General features: G+C 35.5%; 1 protein-coding gene across 3 annotated transcripts in view; it reads left to right on the forward strand.

Annotated features, from left to right (window-relative positions):
* Positions 1–18,579, forward strand: part of LOC129246813 (3-hydroxy-3-methylglutaryl-coenzyme A reductase) — a 100,719-nt gene extending 82,140 nt beyond the window's left edge. For all 3 annotated transcript variants that reach the window (XM_054885445.1, XM_054885462.1, XM_054885452.1), the window contains exons 3-7: positions 6,756–6,843; positions 7,028–7,603; positions 13,275–14,635; positions 16,016–16,385; positions 16,465–18,579. In XM_054885445.1, the coding sequence (XP_054741420.1) occupies positions 6,756–6,843; positions 7,028–7,603; positions 13,275–14,635; positions 16,016–16,385; positions 16,465–16,537 (2,468 nt within the window). In that variant the 3' untranslated portion in view covers positions 16,538–18,579. The remainder of the gene's footprint in view (positions 1–6,755; positions 6,844–7,027; positions 7,604–13,274; positions 14,636–16,015; positions 16,386–16,464) is intronic.
* Positions 18,580–18,960: the final 381 nt, after the last annotated feature.

The following is an 18,960-nucleotide window of genomic DNA, read 5'->3' on the forward strand; positions in this document are numbered from 1 at the left end:
ACAGTTCAATGCTTCACCGACAATGGTAAGGCTGCACCACTTTTATTTTCGATCACTAAAGACTCACCAACATATATACAAGTATATAAGTATGTATTTACGTGCGCATACATATATTGGAGTTTCTAACGCATCAACGCAGTTTCACAATTTTTTTGGTGGCCGTCATTATTGAGTGATTGAGCATTGACCTCGAAAATTATGATTGAGGTGTAAAATTTGCACTAGAGACTAACTAATACACACGTGGGCAGACGTCTGGTTGGACGCACGTTCAGCTATGGACGATTCGCTTAGTCGGATAGTCGGTGATGACCTTCAACTTAGACTATGAAATGCTATTTATTAACTATTTGCCGATTGCCATTTGTTCAAGTTTTACCCGTGAATCGACTTTTTCTTTATCAATATTCAGTGTTCAATTTGTGTTTGCGTATTTATATTTACTAATTTTTTTAAATTCCATGAATGAACTACCAGCAGTTATTTGTTAAAGCAATTTACAATTCTTTCGCAAATTGCAAGTACAGGTGAGACTCGGTATTGATTGAATACACTAACAATACTTAGAAAGTAAACAAAGTTTAAACAAAAAACTTAATGGCGAAGTTTCGATTTCTATACTAAAGCCTATAAAGAGCAAAAAAGAAGTCTAAGGTTGGGCAGAGACGGACTTCCCAAGCCTATTCCATAGTTATATGGCACGCATTCATACAAACAGAATACTCCGAAAATATTGAAATAATCCGTCTTTAGAATAATTGTTTAAAAAAATGTCTAGAAATATAACCGTTATTACCATATTACATTTCCATTGAATCTAAGTCGAGGTCGAGCAGTTCGAAAGATATGTGTGCTGCTTAATTCAAATTCAACAACCAAAAAATATTTATTTTGCAAGAAATCCAAACCCAACTTTCACCATTTTTATGAGTGCTTAAAATTAAATTTAAAATTTTAAAATAAAAATCGGAGAGTCCACCCTGAGATACTTCGGTTCTTCAAAAAACTGAGATGCTATACTTCTTAAGGGGTTATATACCTTGTGTTTTTCAAAAAAATCAAAATAAATTTTATTTCTTTATCGTAAAGTACAATCCCTTGAGAACATTTTCCAAAAATTTCATAGAGATCTGAGCAATAGATCGAAAGTTACAGCGTTTTAAATTGTGCGTCGTCACGTCCTGAGCGTACGGCCTCATGCGGCGCTTGAAACTTTAAACGCGATTATCTCAAAAACGTGTTTTTCCAAAAATGCTTTTGCGGTGGACGCGATTGCAAAAAAAGTATTCAACCGATTTTTATAATTTTTTTTTTTAAATTGTTCGTAATTGATGTCGCCTCTTAGTGAACGATCAACTTTTTATGTATAAATTTTTATTTTGCAGATATGAATTTTTTAATGCCAATTTTAGGACTGTAGAAGTGGAGTTTTTTAAAAACATGTTCCTATTTTCACAAAAATCAAAATATTTAATATATTGATCGTTCACTAAGAAGATATAACCCTATACTAATGAAATCTTTTCGATTTTTTGATTTCAGTTGACTTGGTGGACTTGAATCGCGTCCACCGCAAGCCTCTTCCAAAAAAAGGGTCTTGGGGGAAAACGCCATAACTCCGCCATTTTTAAATATTTTTACACAAACAAAGCCTTTTTTTTCTTTAAACATTGTTATATCCAATAATAAAAACTTTTATACAATAAAATTATTGCTACATATCTTTAAAAAAAACCCAACTTTCGCTAATTTCACCGGACCACAAGGTATATAACCCCTTAAGTTAATGTGATACTTTATGCACAATTAATGAAAATGACGAGCTATGGAGTGACTGGGCTCTGAAGACTTAGGACTGAAACACTTATGACTGGGATACCGTCAGTCTATCGATTGGTATGTTGTCCATGCTGACTTGAATGTATCCATTATTATGCGTGCAACACCGTCTGTCTATTGGAATGACGTTTAGACATTGAACTATTTTAAATTAATACTACGTGTAACAAAGATATATTTTAATATTAACTCGCGACCAAAATTTATAGAACACATTTTCAGCGGCTTAAAATTGCTAGCTGAACAGAAGCCGCGTAAGGAAAGGTTGTTCTGTCATTTTGATTTGAAGAATTTGGGCAAATGAACTTAGAGCTTGTTTGTTTCAGACAAGTTCTTTCCGCTACTGCAGTAGCCGGTAATCGATTTTTATCCAAATTGATGCAATGGCAAATGTATTTGTAGTAGTTTTAAACATCACAACCTTTGTTTGGGTCCAAGAACCACCGTCTAAATCACTGCGTGGACCAGAGTTACCAAAGAAAACTGTGAATGGAAAAAAGAGCTTAAAGAATAGTTATACTCCAAGTAAACGGTGAAGAGTCGACCCGAAAAATCTAAATTTTTGAATAATTCATGCCTTGCTTTTTCAGATTTTTGCTGAGTCGAGCTCACATCCTTTTTAATAACTGCCAACCCTAAACTGTTCTAAAATCAAAAAAAAATCGGTTCGTAAGAATTCAAAATAATCACAAAAGCCGCTGAATTCAATGCTCGATTTTCGGTCCACATTATTATCTATAATTAATAAAATATACTATGTAATTAGAAAAAAACTCCTTATGTACTTTGCTCAGTATTTTTCATATATAAGGTCAGTCCATAAGTTCGTGCGTATTTTACCCATAATTTCACTTTTGTACGATTTTTGCATACAAAAAACTATTCGGGGAATATAACGGAACTATTTATATTTTCTTTGATATATTGTGCATTTAACAAGTGATTTTAATCGCGGATAGAAGCACATATTGTTAAAAATAAAATGGAAGCTTTGAACGCGTATAAGAGGTATATTTTGTATTTTTTTATAAAAGTGTTAAAAGTGCAACAACTGCTGCTGCAGAAATAAACACTGTTCACGTAGAGGGTACCGTGAGTGTAAGGACTGCGCAAAAGTGGTTTTCAAAGTTCCGAAGTGGTAACTGCGACGTGGAGGATGCCCCGCGCGCTGGTCGTCCTAAAGTCTTTAACTCCGACGCCTTGCTCGAACTCGTAGCAGCTGAGCCAAATTTGACAGTCGTTATGATAGCTCAGAGGTTAAATTCATCGCATGGAACAGCTCACAGGCACCTGGTTCAATTGGGAAAGGTTTCAAAGCTGGGAAAATGGATTCCGCATAGACTTTCTGTCGCCAACCTTCAGCAGAGAGTGAATGTGTGTTCTCAGCTGCTGCAACGGCTTTAAAATGAAAGTTTTTTTGAACCGTATCGTTACTGGTGATGAAAAATGGGTCCTTTACAATAATCCTGTTCGCAAACGCCAATGGTTAAATAAAGATGAAACACCAGAACCGACCCCTAGAGATGGCCTTCACCCCAAGAAGATTCTCCTATTTATTTGGTGGGATATGGGCGGTATTGTTCATTATGAACTTTTGGAACCAAACCAGACGATAACTGCTGATTATTATTCCCATCAGCTATCAAACCTGAATGAGGCAAATAAAAAAAATCGACCGTCTTTAGAGAATAGACGCAAAGTTTTGTTTCACCACGACAACGCAAAACCAGACCTCATACCGCAAGGCAAACATTAGGCAAGCTGAACGAGCTCGGATGGGAGCTAATGCCGCATCCACCTTACTCTCCGGATATTGCATCTTGTGATTATCACCTTTTCCGTGGAGTTCAATCCCATATGAGTAACAAGAACTACACCTCAAAAGAAGCTATAAAAAGGGATATCGAAGCGTATTTTGGCTCCAAGGACAAACAATTTTTTGAGCAGGGAATTAAAAATTTGAATAAACGTTGGGAAGACATTGTAAATAATGAAGGAAAATATATTATTGATTAAATTAAAACAACCTTTAAAACACGCACGAATTTATGGACTGACCTGATATTTACCTAACTGAAGAACCGATGCATTTGCAACAAAAAATGAAATAGAAAGTCAATGCGAAACGTAAGAAAACTACAAATCAGATATAGATCTAACCAAAGTAGATAAGTTAAAAACTTTTTATAACAGTTATAGCGAGTTATTTATTTTTATAGCAAAAAATAAAAAATAAAACATTAATAGCAATTTGTGGCAGGTCGATAAATGCACCGGTTATTTTCGGTATCTGCATAAAATTGTAGGTCCCTCCATTTGCGTAACACCATCCAGACGCACCCCCACAAATTGAAGAAGTAGCTCGGTCAAATACTCAATGGCGTCAATTTTTGATAATGTAAAATTCAAAAAAAAAAAAAAATAATAGTAATAGTAATCTAAAAAATTAAAATTCTTTAAAATAAATAGTCAAAGCTTGTCAATGTGTATTGTACTCGTACACTTTCTTTTAATGCTGAATGTATAAAAGTACTCTTATAATCGCCTAAGTCGAAATTCATACTTTCGAGAAAAATCCCTTTTATACATTAAGCCAATATGTTTTTGTCAACAACTTTAAAATTAAATGCTAGAGAATAACATACAAAAGGCCTTAAATTACCGAAAATAACTTTAAGTCGTATACGTACAGTGGTAATCTCGCAAAGGAAAGACAAGTACTGATACCATTAAAAAGATGAAACTTATGAAAAGAATCGAGCCAATGACACTAAGGCCACCAAAGACTGTTTCATGGTACCCCAGAAGAAGCAACGAAACAGGTCCAAGTCACTTCATTCATTCAACAGTGCAAAGTCTATGAACAAATAGTTGCTAATCCTACGCGAAAAGGCTGAGTAAAAGCCCAAAGAAGCAATTTTATTGCTTACGATTATATTTGATTATTTGTCGAATGCTTTTGAGAAGTCTATATAAATGCAGTAGATTTAGTAACCAGACAAAGAAGACTCGAAACAATATTAACTCAATATAGCGAGATAAGAAACTGTCGATCTACTGGCGACAAACCCGTTTGATAAGGGCAAATTATGGATTTAACAGCAAAATTCAACTTGGCACTAACAGCGTGCCCAAGAATCTTTGAAACGTTCGAAAGCTTAGCGATCGGACTATAACTTCGAACATCGTTTTAAATGCCATTTTTAAAAAATATGCTTAATGGATGTTTCCTCCCATTCATTCAAAGGATAGATTTATTAAATCCAATCATCCCAGAGTACAGAGATTTATTAAGTATTAACTTTATTAATATGGTGGAAAAGCCGTCTACATCCACCACGTAAATATAGAACTTTGTTGGTAGAATACGATAGCATATACCATTATAACTCAAATCTTTCTCAAACTAACTTGGGCGGTTATTGATTGTGGCCACAGATGTTTCAATATTTATTCAGCTTTATAAAACCTTCATCTATTTTCACATCCAATGTCTACAAATTTGAAAATGTCGTCTTACTTACATATACATGTATATGTACATTTTTTTGCAATTGAAATGCATCAGATTCTCGATCGCAAAATGAATGCGAGTATTTAAAGGCAAATCAAGTTAATTACGCTTACGTGTCTTATGATAAATGTAATACGTTTGAAATTAAATTTTTTCACTTTAGTTTGATTGCGACCAAAACTGGAGTATTTTTTAGTGAAACGACATTTTTAACACTGCACACAGCTACTAAATAGTCGACATAAAAACCCATTCAGTGACAGCTGCAAACTTCAACGAAGGCCGTTTTATGTTCATTATGTTCATGCTCGTATTTAACACTCTTTTAAACAAATTTAAGTGCTGTGTTGAAATCGGAAAAATTTGCAATGCCATTTATTTCTTTGTAGTGGTCGCAGATCTGTTCAACTGCAGTTTGCTAATGCAATTGAAATGCTATTTCGTTGCGGCTGCTTCTAACCTACAGGCTATGTTGAGGGTACTCACCTATAGCCGTTGAAAAATACTTAAGAACGATAACCGGTTCTCTCCATTGGAGACATTTTTCAATAAGATCACTTAAATATTTTGCGTATTAGAAGGGTTAATACAATTCGAAAATCCTTCGAGAAAAATACTTAAGAACGAAGCAAAATAGCCGGCCGAGCTCCTCCTCCTATTTGTGGCGTGCGTCTTAATGTTGCTCCACAAATGGGGGGAACTACAGTTTTAAGCCGACTCTGAACGTCAAATGGTTTTTACGAGGAGCTTTTTTACTGCAGAAATACATTCGGAGGTTTACCATTACCGGCCGAGGGGCGACCGCTTTAAAAAAAACTTTCTATCACTTGGCGTTTCATGCAAAGCGATTCGAACTTCGTACTCCCGAATGTTAGTCACACACCAACCTATTCGGCTGCGGCGACTGCCGTAGTCGCATAAAAATGTTTGGCCTGCTATTATAAAATGTACAATAATATCGAATTTCGCATGCGTATTGCTGTCATAATTTTTGCAACCTCAGTCGAAGTCGTTTACGGATTTCCAAATGTTTATTGTTTCTCTTTACCTTTTCTTCATATCGTTAAAAATAATTAAACAAACCAAAAATACTAAAATATAGTATTCCACCAAACCAATTTCTATTTTCTATAAACAAAATCCTTTCAAAACAGTCATCAATTGTTTTGGTGTGCTATCAAAAGTTTTCTTTGCATAACAGTTCTAGTTATACCTCTAAAATCTCAGTTGTTATATGCAACACATACATGCGAGTACTTTTTAATTTGCTATAAAATCAGCTTCAGTTCAATTTCAAATTCAGCATGCAAAAACATTAAATAAATTGAGACATTATATGGGTACATAAAAGCATAGAAGTATGTAGTAAAAGACTAAATACAAATATTTTATTTTGCAGGAATCGCTGGTCTATTTATGGTTTTCTCGAGTTTTATATTTACAACGACTATAATAAAGTTCCTGGGCAGCGACATCTCCGATTTGAAGTGAGTAAAAACCAATTACATGCTAAATACGAGCAGACATGTGGCACTCAATTTACAAAAAGTATTTCCTTATGACGTTATGTAAATACATGCATATATGATACATTAAATACTTATCTGTTTTGTACAATATTGCCACTAACACTTTTTTCTACATATTTCAATTATATTCCCCGTTACATAGAGATGCCCTCTTCTTCATGCTCCTGCTTATCGACCTCTCAAATTCAGGCACACTTGCACAATTGGCACTCTCTGGCACAAATCAAGCTGAAGTGACGAATAACATTGCCCGCGGCTTAGAGCTGCTGGGGCCAGCCATCTCGTTGGATACGATTGTGGAAACGCTTGTAATCGGCGTGGGCACGCTGTCGGGCGTACAGCGTCTCGAGGTGCTTTGCACATTCGCCGTTATGTCGGTGATTGTCAATTATGTGGTCTTTATGACCTTCTATCCAGCCTGTTTGTCGCTCATACTCGACTTGTCACGCAACGGCATGGACATGTCGATGGTGCGTGCCAAAGCAAAAGACTCTATACTCCTGAAGGCGCTGAACGATGAAGAACAGAAAACGAATCCGGTGGTGCAGCGTGTTAAAATCATAATGACCACCGGTCTGATGATAGTGCACATCTATAGTCGCATGGTGTTCTCGAGCACTGAATATGACACGGTGGATAAGACGTTGACGCCACAACTGAATTTAAATATAAACAGTAATCGTACAGAATCTGGTGAACTGACGGATATGATTATCAAGTGAGTATACGAATGCAGGCATCTGATGCGAATAGATGCGGTTACTCTAAAATGAATACTTAGTTATATTAAAAAGAAACAAATAGAAAAGCAGTATACTTAATTGCTCCAACACCTTATGACACATTGGAAACATATTTTGTTAGTTGCAAAAAAATTAAGTTCTTATTAAATATGGTTTAGTTTTTTATTGATATTTAACTTAATTTCATATGCAAAAAACAATATAAATGGGCAAGTGCGCCAACTGTAGACATGTTTTGAGGGATCTTTCAAAAGACGCGGATAGGAAAAGGACTGGCGAACCAACAACTAAACGTTCTGTTGAGAATATTGCTGCTGTAGCGCAAAGTGTTGCTAAACAACTTCAACCTCGATATCTCGTCGTTTCCAAGAATTAGGCGGATTTTACCTGTAGACGTTAAATTAATGTCACTTTTCACATATAATTATTAAGCGCCGTATTTTGAACAAAAATGGTGAAACCTAAGAGTATCTAAATTTGTATATGTTTTATTTTAAAACAACTTCCATGCGCGTCTTTTGAAAGACCTTTTAGCTTAATATTAGTTTTGGCGGTCCATCCGTACACAGCTAAACCGTAGGCTATCTTAGAAGGTGTCAATGCTCTAGTGATATTAACTAAGGTGTTTATATGGATTAAAGAACGTACAAATATGTACATAGGAAGACGTATTGCGCTCGCGCGCTACTGAGAAGTTTTTATAAAATTTCTACACATCATAAAATATGCTAGTTTAATAAAATGTATCGACGCAAATTAAATCGTAATTATATTTTAAAATATTCTTAGATGTTAAGTGTTTATTTTTTACTACAATTGCAAATTGACGATAATTTCATCATATCATTTGTTGAAACAGTGCCTGTGATCAAACAAAATAACTGTCATTGTAAATTATTCTTTGGCTCTACGTCTAAGTGTTTGCTAGATCTTTGCAATTTAATGGATATAAAAAGTTTATTGTTTTGTGCAATTGCATGAGCATTATTAGGGCAAAATTGCTTTATTCATTTTATGGTTGTTTGTAACAACTTAATGGAATTGAGATAGATATAAGTGGTCTTCAAACCGACTTCGGTAACTTTATAAATCGGTATTCGGTTCTCGGTAACGTAACAAATCAGCTGAAATTCACTGAAATTTAAGTCTGTTTTATAAATATTTCCTACAAAAACTAAATTTTATCCTTAATAATTTAATTAAAGGGAACAAGTAATTACCTACAATTAATAAGAAACAAAACAGCTGATGCAATACCGAGTTAATTTCAAACTGTTTAATGTTAACCGAGGATAGCGGTAGTGTTACCTGTGCTTCTGGGTGAGCTCGTTCGGTGCTTTATTTATTTGAGTTTGTTAGGTGTTTTATTTATTTGTTTGGTAGCGTGCACCAGTGCACACTGGTTGCGCTTATATGGGGCTGGTGGCCAAAAATACTTCCCGTAAAGATAGAGAGCTGAAATTTTTTTCTGGGTATTAGAGATGAATTTAGATAGCTTACAGTAAATATTTGTGAAAGAGAAACTCCCCGACTCCCCCTGCGCTCCAGCAATAAATAATTTAAAAAATTCGTGATTCCATTTTTTCAATCATATATAACAGCAAATATTATTTAATTATAAGATAATAAAAATGATGAAAATTAAAAATAAATAATAAACAAAGTTAACATACGTCATCCAATAAATCATATGTAGATGATAAAAAAGTGGATTTCTGATTCTTTGGCAGATTTCTTTGACCTGTTATAAAAGGGTCTGATTTCAAAAGAAGCATTTTAATTAAATCTGTATTTGTCAGTATACGAGACATCTTCCTAGTATGCTGCAGCTGGCACTTTTTTATTTCTTTATTGTTTGACTCTGCAGCTTCCTCTGAGAGCTCTCCAATCGAAACCAAAGCGTGCTCTATAACCTTTGGTGCATGAATTAAAATTTTATGCACTGTTGCTGGAAGGTAGTACCATGGATACATTTCAATTAATTTATTCGCTGTATCTAGTGCGAATTTTTCGAATTTTCTTATATTTATTTTGTATCCTGATGCTAAGGCTTGCAGTATCGTAGCTCATCGGGCAATAACTTCTTCATCAATGCCTGTAATCTGAGATGCTAAGCTTGGGTTACTGAAAAATTTTCTGGCAGTATTGCCATCGTTGGAGTTTCCTCTACCTCCATCCTTTGGCGTATCGACCAGTAACCCCATTTTCTCTCGAAACTCCGCTTGAATTTGATATTTTTTCTTTAATACAATAGACTTGAGTTCTCCCGATCGTACTTGCCAAAGCTTTACATCCAGCTTGTACGAAATGTGCAAGAAATATTCGAAGAACCGGATATATGAATGAAGTGGTGATACGAATTCAAAATACTTTTCTTGCACATCTCTTCCAACACATTCTTCAATATTATTCATTTCTGTAGGCTTTGCTCCACATATAAAGCATTTCATCGAGGACGTGTTGCTTAACGCGTTGCAAACTTTACCATCCACCATGGTTAATTGAAGGGCGTGCTTTATAGAAAATGTTGTATTGCAAATTTTGTGCTCTGTTGTCTTCAAGTTAGCTATTTTCTCCTTGAAGTAGAGCTCTTCTTCGACGGAAAGTGCGGCGGTCTCCTTTTTAAATTGAAGCCTGAGTGGCCTACAATATCGGGTAGACGATGGCCTGGGAGTTTTCCATATTACTTTAGAGTCGGTTACAAGCTGAAGTGGGACGTACGATGTGACAAATAAACTTTTCTCGTCATTAATACAATTGGAAAACTTTTGTTTATATTCGCTGTGGCCAGTGCTACCATCGAATCCCCATTTTCCAATTAATGTTAGAGTTTTTTCAGTTTCATCCAAACGTTCTTCAATTAAACTCTTTTGAAGCTCTAAAATACTTGAAGCCGTGTTGTCTAAAAGACTTTGTAGTTCCACTTCTGCATGTGTTTCGTCTACAACAATATTATTTGGATATCTCAATGTTTTGAACTTAAGAATTTTTTCGTATCTTGGCAATAAGTTATAGGAAACTTCTGAATTTATAAATGATCTAATGACCAAGTATTGGTGTTAGGACAACCCAATGTCGACGACAAGCGACAAGACCTTTTCAATATTTATTTCAGTTGCATTAAGGCTTGACTGAGAATCTGATGAGCGCAAAACAGAAGCTGCAGACTCATCATGCTTTTGTAGTAGGGCTATTCGGCGACGTTTCGTCCTTTTTGAGGACTCAACAAAATCCATTTTGGGCCGTCCACGACTAGAACTCAGATCAATTTGTTGAGCACTACCAGTAGGCTTCAGGACAATAAATTCTTTAGTTTTTAGCCATTCAGATTGGTATTGTACAACTAAACTTCTAATTCTTTTGTACTGAATCCAGAAGGCAAATATCTTTTTGCAAATGTACTGAATACATTTCTTAAGGTCAATCGTATTGACTTCGTAGCCTTTGCTTTTTATGTTTAGTGCCAGTAAATTATTTATGCCTTGCATTTTTTCGGCATTCGTGCCTTTTTCTTTGCACCAAAGATCAAAAATGTGGATGCGTGAAAACACACAGTTATAAGATGCTCCTATACAAAGAAAATAAAATGTGCAAAGCAAACATAAATTAGTACAGTAAATTTAATGTAAGAAAAGGTACAAAACAAACGACGAAAACGAAAACGAAACCAACAACACAAAGATCAACTGATAACGGTGGATATTTGTCCCATGAAAATAAATAAGACCACTTTAGTTTATTTATGAATATAAGGTAATTAGCAACTTTTAGCAACTAAACTTTTCATGATTATTACCTTAAAACATTTACAAATACAGTGATGACACTCTCAATGGGGGCATCCGGGGGCAACACAACTAAAACTTTTAGTAAACATAAAAAAGACGTACACAAAATGCACAAAAAAGGTTAAGACGTTCAAAATCACACCAAAATGTTTGAATTGATAAAATAACCTTTAAATAAACATTTATTAAAGTAAATACCTTCAATTACAAAATCCATTTTAAATTATTAATATCGGACCACTTTGTCAAACGTTTGATCACTTTGAAGTACGAATTCGCAATGACAAAGTACAAACAAAGCTCAGACGGGCTGCAAAAATGTACACAAGTTCATCCTTTCAATGCTATTTTTAAAAAGTTCCGTTAGATTTGCGGGAAAACCGGTTTGGCATTTTGAAGATTGAATATTTTAGTGTCAATTTGTGTTCGTTTTGTCCAAGTATTTTGTGATGAAATTTTTGATTTTTGGCCTATGGACGCAACCAGTGTGCAGTGTGGGGCGGCTAATCACTTCTTGATAAATTTACTAAATCTTGTGGTTCGGGACGTTTTTGAGCCGCTCTTCTTGATGCGACGCGTTCGTTTATGTATTATTAGAAATTAGCTCCTGGCCAACTTTGAAAAGAGTATTGCTCCTATGGGTAGAAAGTGATGTATGTGATACATTATTTGAGCTTCGAGTTGAGCGCTTGATGGAATGTATTAAAGGGAAACTCCTGTAAGGAGTTCCTCATATTGAAAAGAGCTCGTTGATGCAACAAATCAGTGTATGCATGCAATGTACGCTCTCAAATTTCCATTTCATAAGCCCATGAGAATGCAGCAATCTGCTCGGCAAATAAAATGATAAGCAATGGCGGAACTTACAACGGTAAGGAAATTAAATGAAAGTTGCTTAAACACAAACTCAATCAATTTAGCTTAACCATCAAGCGTTGATTTGTTGTACAGTCTTACAGTTACATCTATGATTTGTACGTTGAGCCAAAATCAAAATAAAGCTCTAGCACGTCAATTTGAAAATTGTGTCAAAATGATACAAAGAGCACTTGAAGGATTAATTTGTATATGTGATGATATCAAAGAAAGAGACGAAATTGTTAAAAAAAATGTTATATAGATGTGTTAATAATTGAGAAATATTACTTTGATAATGATTAGAAATTGCGGTAGGATTAATATATATATTATATCCTGTAATTCCTAGTTGGAGCATAGGGCGTCCATGTTAGTCCAGATTAGAATAATGGTGCGTGTTAATAAGAAAAAACGCAGTCGGCTAATATCTAAGCTTAGTGTTTCCTCGAGAGTGGTTAAAAAGTCAAAGTGAATGTGACCCGTGAAGCGCTAAGGCGCTAAAATTATATCACCTCATCATCCTCCAGATATCTATCTCAAAATGGGACTCAAAGTTATTTTGAAAATCGCATGGATTTTCATCGGATAGGTATTAAGGCTCTCAGCAGTATTGAGAGTTGTTTGCTTCTTCGAAAGCCTCCGGTATGCACGTGGCCAGGAAGTCCTCCTTCTTGTCACCGCTCTGGCTCAGCGGCGGCTGCCCTTGTTCGAAGCCCACCTATTTAAGAGCACATCAAAAGTAGTCAAGAGAACCACCACCCACTCTTTGCAAGAAGAAACAGCCAACTGTGTTCAGTCATCCAGCTCATTAATCATACTGTTTCCTGTAATGAGCTGATACCCATTAACTTGGAAGCGAAGTATACTTATACAGATGCGATCAAAAGAGAACTCAGGTCGTCCGTACTATCAACGAGCGCACAATAAGTGAGCTTAGGGTCTTCAGAATAGAAATTGTTTGTCTTGCTCTAAAATTGTTATTTACTTTTTTCTCCTTTAGATGGCTTACTATGAGCGCTGACCAGATTGTCATCCTCATCCTTCTCATTGCTTTGGTGGTGAAGTTCATATTCTTTGAGCATCGTAATGACTTGCACGATCAGCTACGCCAAACCACGGTCGCTCTAGCTGTAAAATCATCTCAAACTCAACCCTTGAACGATACAGATATTGCTGCCATGGAAGCGAAATCATCAAATGCCTTAGCTTCTACTTTGGAAACCACTGCCGACGTCTCGAATAAAACTGAACTTGCCATTATAGTTCCTGAATTGGTTGTGACGCCTCCCGAGGGCGTCTCACGTTCACATCGTGTTCCCCTATTCACAATCGACGAACAAGACTTTGTAAATGCGTCCACACAAACCGAGTCCATAAACAGCGCTGTCCAATGTCTGGCACTGGAAACATGCAAAGCCGAACCACATCCACCGCGCCCGCTCCAAGAATGCTTAGAAATTCTTCAGTCCACCGAGGAATGGGGTGGAGCCGCCAATCTTACAGATGAAGAAATTATTAGAATCGTTAACACAGCCAGTCAACATTGCCCGCTACACAAGATCGAATCAGTACTGGATGACCCGGTGCGCGGAGTTCACATACGCAGACAAGTGATTTGCGCACGTGCCAAGGTACCCACAGAGAGTATGGAATGTCTGCCTTACCTAAACTTCGACTATCGTAAAGTAATGAATGCCTGCTGTGAAAACGTGCTGGGCTATGTGCCAATCCCAGTGGGTTATGCAGGTCCTTTGCTGCTTGATGGCAATAAATATTTCGTGCCTATGGCCACTACTGAAGGCGCATTAGTCGCTTCAACTAATCGGGGTTGTAAAGCACTATCTGTGCGTGGTGTGACTTCGTATGTTGAAGATGTGGGCATGACACGTGCGCCTTGTGTGCGCTTCTCAAGCGTTACGCGTGCTGCTCAGGCGAAAAGCTGGATCAATGATGAAAACAACTACAAAAAAATCAAAACTGAATTCGATTCCACATCGCGTTTCGGCCGCTTGAAGGAGTGTCTAATCGCAATGGATGGACCACAACTATATATACGCTTTGTGGCATTGACAGGCGATGCCATGGGTATGAACATGGTGTCGAAGGGTGCTGAAATGGCATTGAAATGTATCAAAGAAGAGTTTCCCGACATGCAGATCATATCGTTGAGTGGAAACTTTTGCTGCGATAAAAAGCCGGCGGCAATAAATTGGATTAAAGGGCGTGGTAAGCGTGTGGTAACCGAATGCATCATTTCGGCGCAAACTCTGCGCACTATACTGAAAACGGACGCCAAAACGCTGGTGGAATGCAATAAGCTGAAGAATATGTCCGGCAGTGCTATGGCTGGTAGCATAGGAGGTAGGTGCAACGAGAAAATACGGCATTGAATTTCAAATTTTTTATTTGATTTAATTTTTTAATCTCATTTGAACTTAAATTGTATTATTTTGTTTAATATTATATTATAAAGGGTCTTTCAAAAGTGACGTCTAGTCAGTGGTGAATAATTCTTAGACGATACCTTTTTTATCTCATCTTTCATATTTGCCAAGTAGATAGTAGATGTACAATTTTGCTCAATAAAACAACGCGTTAAAATTATTGAAACTTATAATGAAAATCGTCGATATTTAAATACAACATATGGCAAAATTCGTTACATTTTTAGGTGGAAAATCCGAATGAGTCGGCTATTCAAAGGTTGGTGAAAAAATTTCATGAAGATGGTTCTGTCGAGGATAGAAAAAGAACTGGCAGACCAAAAACTGGACGTCCTGTTGAGAATATTGCTGCTGTAGCGCAAATTCTTGCTGAATAACCTTCAACGTCGATATCTCGAATCGACTGTTCGGCGAATTTCACCAGTAGACGTGGTCATGGTAGACATTTGAATGATGTCGTCCGTCACATATAATAGTTGAGAGCCGTATTTTGAATAAAAGAGTGGAACCTAAAAGAATCTAAATTTGTACATGTTTCATTTTAAAACAACATTGAGCCGTGTCTTTTGAAAGACCCTTTATCATGACATGTGGATATGCGGGTTTATTTTTATTTCATATACGAGATGTGTTCAAAAAACAAGGTGCGTTTTAATTAATTCCATTTCTTACACAAATTTTTTTCGATAACAGAAATTCGCCGAACACGCATAATACTTGTCTTATTTATGTCTCTCACAAACAAACTAAACATGCTATATTGCTAAAATCGTGAACATATAATATCTTCGAGACGAGTATACTAGCATAAACAAATAAAAATCGAAAGTCGAATGTACGTAGCCCGCGAAATTTGAAATCTTCATCTTATTTTTTGAACACACCTCGTATTATATTGTATTTTATTTTGCTTTATTGTGCATATTTTATTTATTTATAATATTTATATTTTTTGTTTATTTTTTATTGCATTTTCATTATTTTAATATATTTCAGTTTTGTTTAATTGTATATTTTATTCTTATTTATTTATTATTTGACGTATTTTATATTATTTAATTAAAATAAAATTATTTCACTTGATTTAATTTTTATATTTCTTTTTATCAGAATTCAACATTCAGAGCTAACGCACCCAGGACCGAAGACCAAGGGTTGCGCTCTGTTGTGTTTAGTTGTCGTTGTTTATTTTATTTAATATACAATATTTAATTTAAATTTAATTCTTTATTAATTTAATTTTAATTAAATTTGCTCTTAGTCAATAAACGTTTTTTCTCTTGGCATATTCCCACAGGCAATAATGCTCATGCAGCCAACATGGTGACGGCCGTCTTCCTCGCCACCGGCCAAGATCCAGCGCAAAATGTGACATCGAGTAATTGTTCCACCGGCATGGAATGTTGGGGTGACAGCAACGAAGATTTATATATGACCTGCACAATGCCCTCGCTGGAAGTGGGCACCGTCGGTGGTGGTACCGGTCTACCTGGTCAGGGTGTATGTCTCGATATGCTAGGCGTACGCGGTGCGAATCAAGCGCATCCTGGTGAGAATGCAAAGAAACTGGCACAAATCGTGTGCGCCACAGTTATGGCGGGCGAACTGAGTTTGATGGCAGCACTGGTGAATAGTGATTTAGTAAAAAGCCATATGCGTCACAATAGGTAAGAATAAAGAAAACACCGATCAACTTTTTTGACTTGCTTAATGTGTATACAACCCTTTTTGTGCTCGTATTTGCAGGTCTTCCGTAGCAGTCAACGGCAAAATGATGCCACTCAACGTGACCCTGTCGAGTTGTAGTAACATTAGCTAGGCTGCGACATAAGCTCCATTTATTAAACCAACACTTCTTGACTCTACATTTATTGTTCAGACAAGAGTTATAAGCAACAATTTCGTTAAAAAAAAGCACAACGGCAGCGGCCAGCAGCTACGAGCGATCGCGAACTGTGATTGTGCAGACAAATTCTCAAACTATTGCTTAACTAAATTGATCTACGAAACGAAATTGAGCAACTGCACATTGGCTGCTGGATCGCTTTATCTAAAGCATATTCCAGGTACAACATGCATACCTACTTTTAGATATACAAAACAGACGTTATGAGTAAAAACTATGCGTTGAAAAAAAGAGGCCAAAAAGTCAAGTATCTATCTACATTACTTCTCTAAAAAAAAGAGAGCAAGCAAAATATGTACATATGTATGACACTATTAAACTCGAAAAAGAAAAAAAATAGTAGTTTGTTAAATTTGCAACGACAATTAAATCTATACAAAGTGATGTTCTAGCGATAGTAGCATAGTGAGAATGAGATACGAGAGCGCCTGATAAAGTCACGGCCTAAGGTACTTAATGAATGAAAAGTGCGTTTTTTATATTTTTCAATTTCTCAATGTAAAACACCCCGAGTGAAATATACTATTCGCGTCGTGAACATAATACCTTTCTATCTCTGAAGGAATATTCTTTTTATTCATCATCAAAATAGATTTCTACGACTGCTTTCATTCATTCTCGTAACTTTTGTTAAATTTGAAAAAAAAAAAAAGTCACTGTAAGCCAGGTCCGGACTGTAAGGTGGCTTTTGTAACAATGAATTCCCAATTTCCGCTTTCCAGGGAAAACTGTTAATGGTCGATATAAATAAAGTGGGTGTTATTTAAACTAATAATGAGTCGTGCAATTAGTGTTATCAGTAGCGAGATGATGATTCATCGCTAAGTACCTCGGGTTACGACCTTATCAGCCGCCAGTCGTAATATGAAAAGCATAACTGTGCAATAATACAAATGTGTGGCATTTAAGCGTAGAGAAGAGCTTCAAATAAAATTTAAATCTGAAACTAGATAATGTCAAAGAAACGCGAAATACTTACATACTTATATATATATACTTAATTGAATGTACTAGCGGTTTTAGGGATGCCTCGTAGTCATTTGTAGTGAAGCGTTACAAAGATGAACTGTTCAATTAAAAGTTCAAGTAGAAGTTATATATTTATGTATACGCGCGGTGGGGTATTAATACCAATTTTTGTATAACAAATCGTAACTGTTAATATCATACCCAAACTGCATATTACTATATTTTGGGACTTTGGGAACTGTCAAGAGTAAAATTTAACTATTTATTAGAAGCGCATACGCATGTACCCATAGCTTATGCCCGAATAGCTGCTCTGCAACGTGCGTCATACAAGTGAAACAGAAGTTTTTCCCATTATCGCTCAAATCTTTTGCGTTCTATAGTTCAGCACAATTGGAACAACAGTTTTCAAATAGTTTTTTTTTTTAATTCAAACCGTTTAATTTTATTTTTATTATTATTTTTTTTTTCATTTTACTTAATTTAAGCAATTACACATAAAAGGTAAACAAATTGTAAAAAGTATTTTTTAAGTTATTTTAGGTATTTCTTTTAAGTTTAAAAACGAAAGAAATAGTAAATCCATTGTTAAACTTTTAAAGAATACCTTAATTAGTATTAGAAAAAATATGGAAAAATTGGATTCTGCTCAGCAAAAACTATTTCGCTTGAATTCATGGTCATTTGAATCGAAAGAATTCTGTTATCAGTTTGTTATGCGGTTATTATCATTGTTCGTTTGTGCAGTAAATGTATAATTTTTATTCTCACTCAGTGTGCTGATAATTGTTAAATTTAAAGTAGTGATGTTATACACCTATTATATGTATACATATGTACAGCAAATATATGTATGTATGTTTAGAACATACTTAAATATTATTGTGGCGGATTAGAAGAGTTAAAGAAATTGAGGTTAAGAAGAAGAAAATCATTAGGATATGGAATACATATTTTTACTATTAAAAGAGAAAATAAAAAAACGATAAACAAGCGGGGTTTTACTGTATAAAAGTGTATTAGGTTAAAAAGTCAGGTGAGTTGAAAAATTATTTTTTTTGTATTATAATATGGTAGATAATTTTATGACACTTACTTTTTGAATATGTATTATATCCGGCGTTCATATGTCCACCCCGACTATGAGATACATGGTCCATTTGATCAGTTCAATTTTTTACTACTTTTTCCTATAAATCTGGTCGTATGGCGTCAATTGATTGTTAAGCGCGCTGTATGGCAAATTACGCCGTCTGTGGGAACCAAATGTCGTCGATATTTAGCTCATTAATTTTTGGAAACCAAATTACACAAAAACCCAAATATCTCAAAGTGTCTCACTGGGTAAAAAAAAATTTAACAAATTT

The sequence above is a fragment of the Anastrepha obliqua genome, chromosome 1, assembly GCF_027943255.1.
Source record: "Anastrepha obliqua isolate idAnaObli1 chromosome 1, idAnaObli1_1.0, whole genome shotgun sequence".
In the NCBI taxonomy this organism is placed as follows: Eukaryota; Metazoa; Arthropoda; class Insecta; order Diptera; family Tephritidae; genus Anastrepha; species Anastrepha obliqua.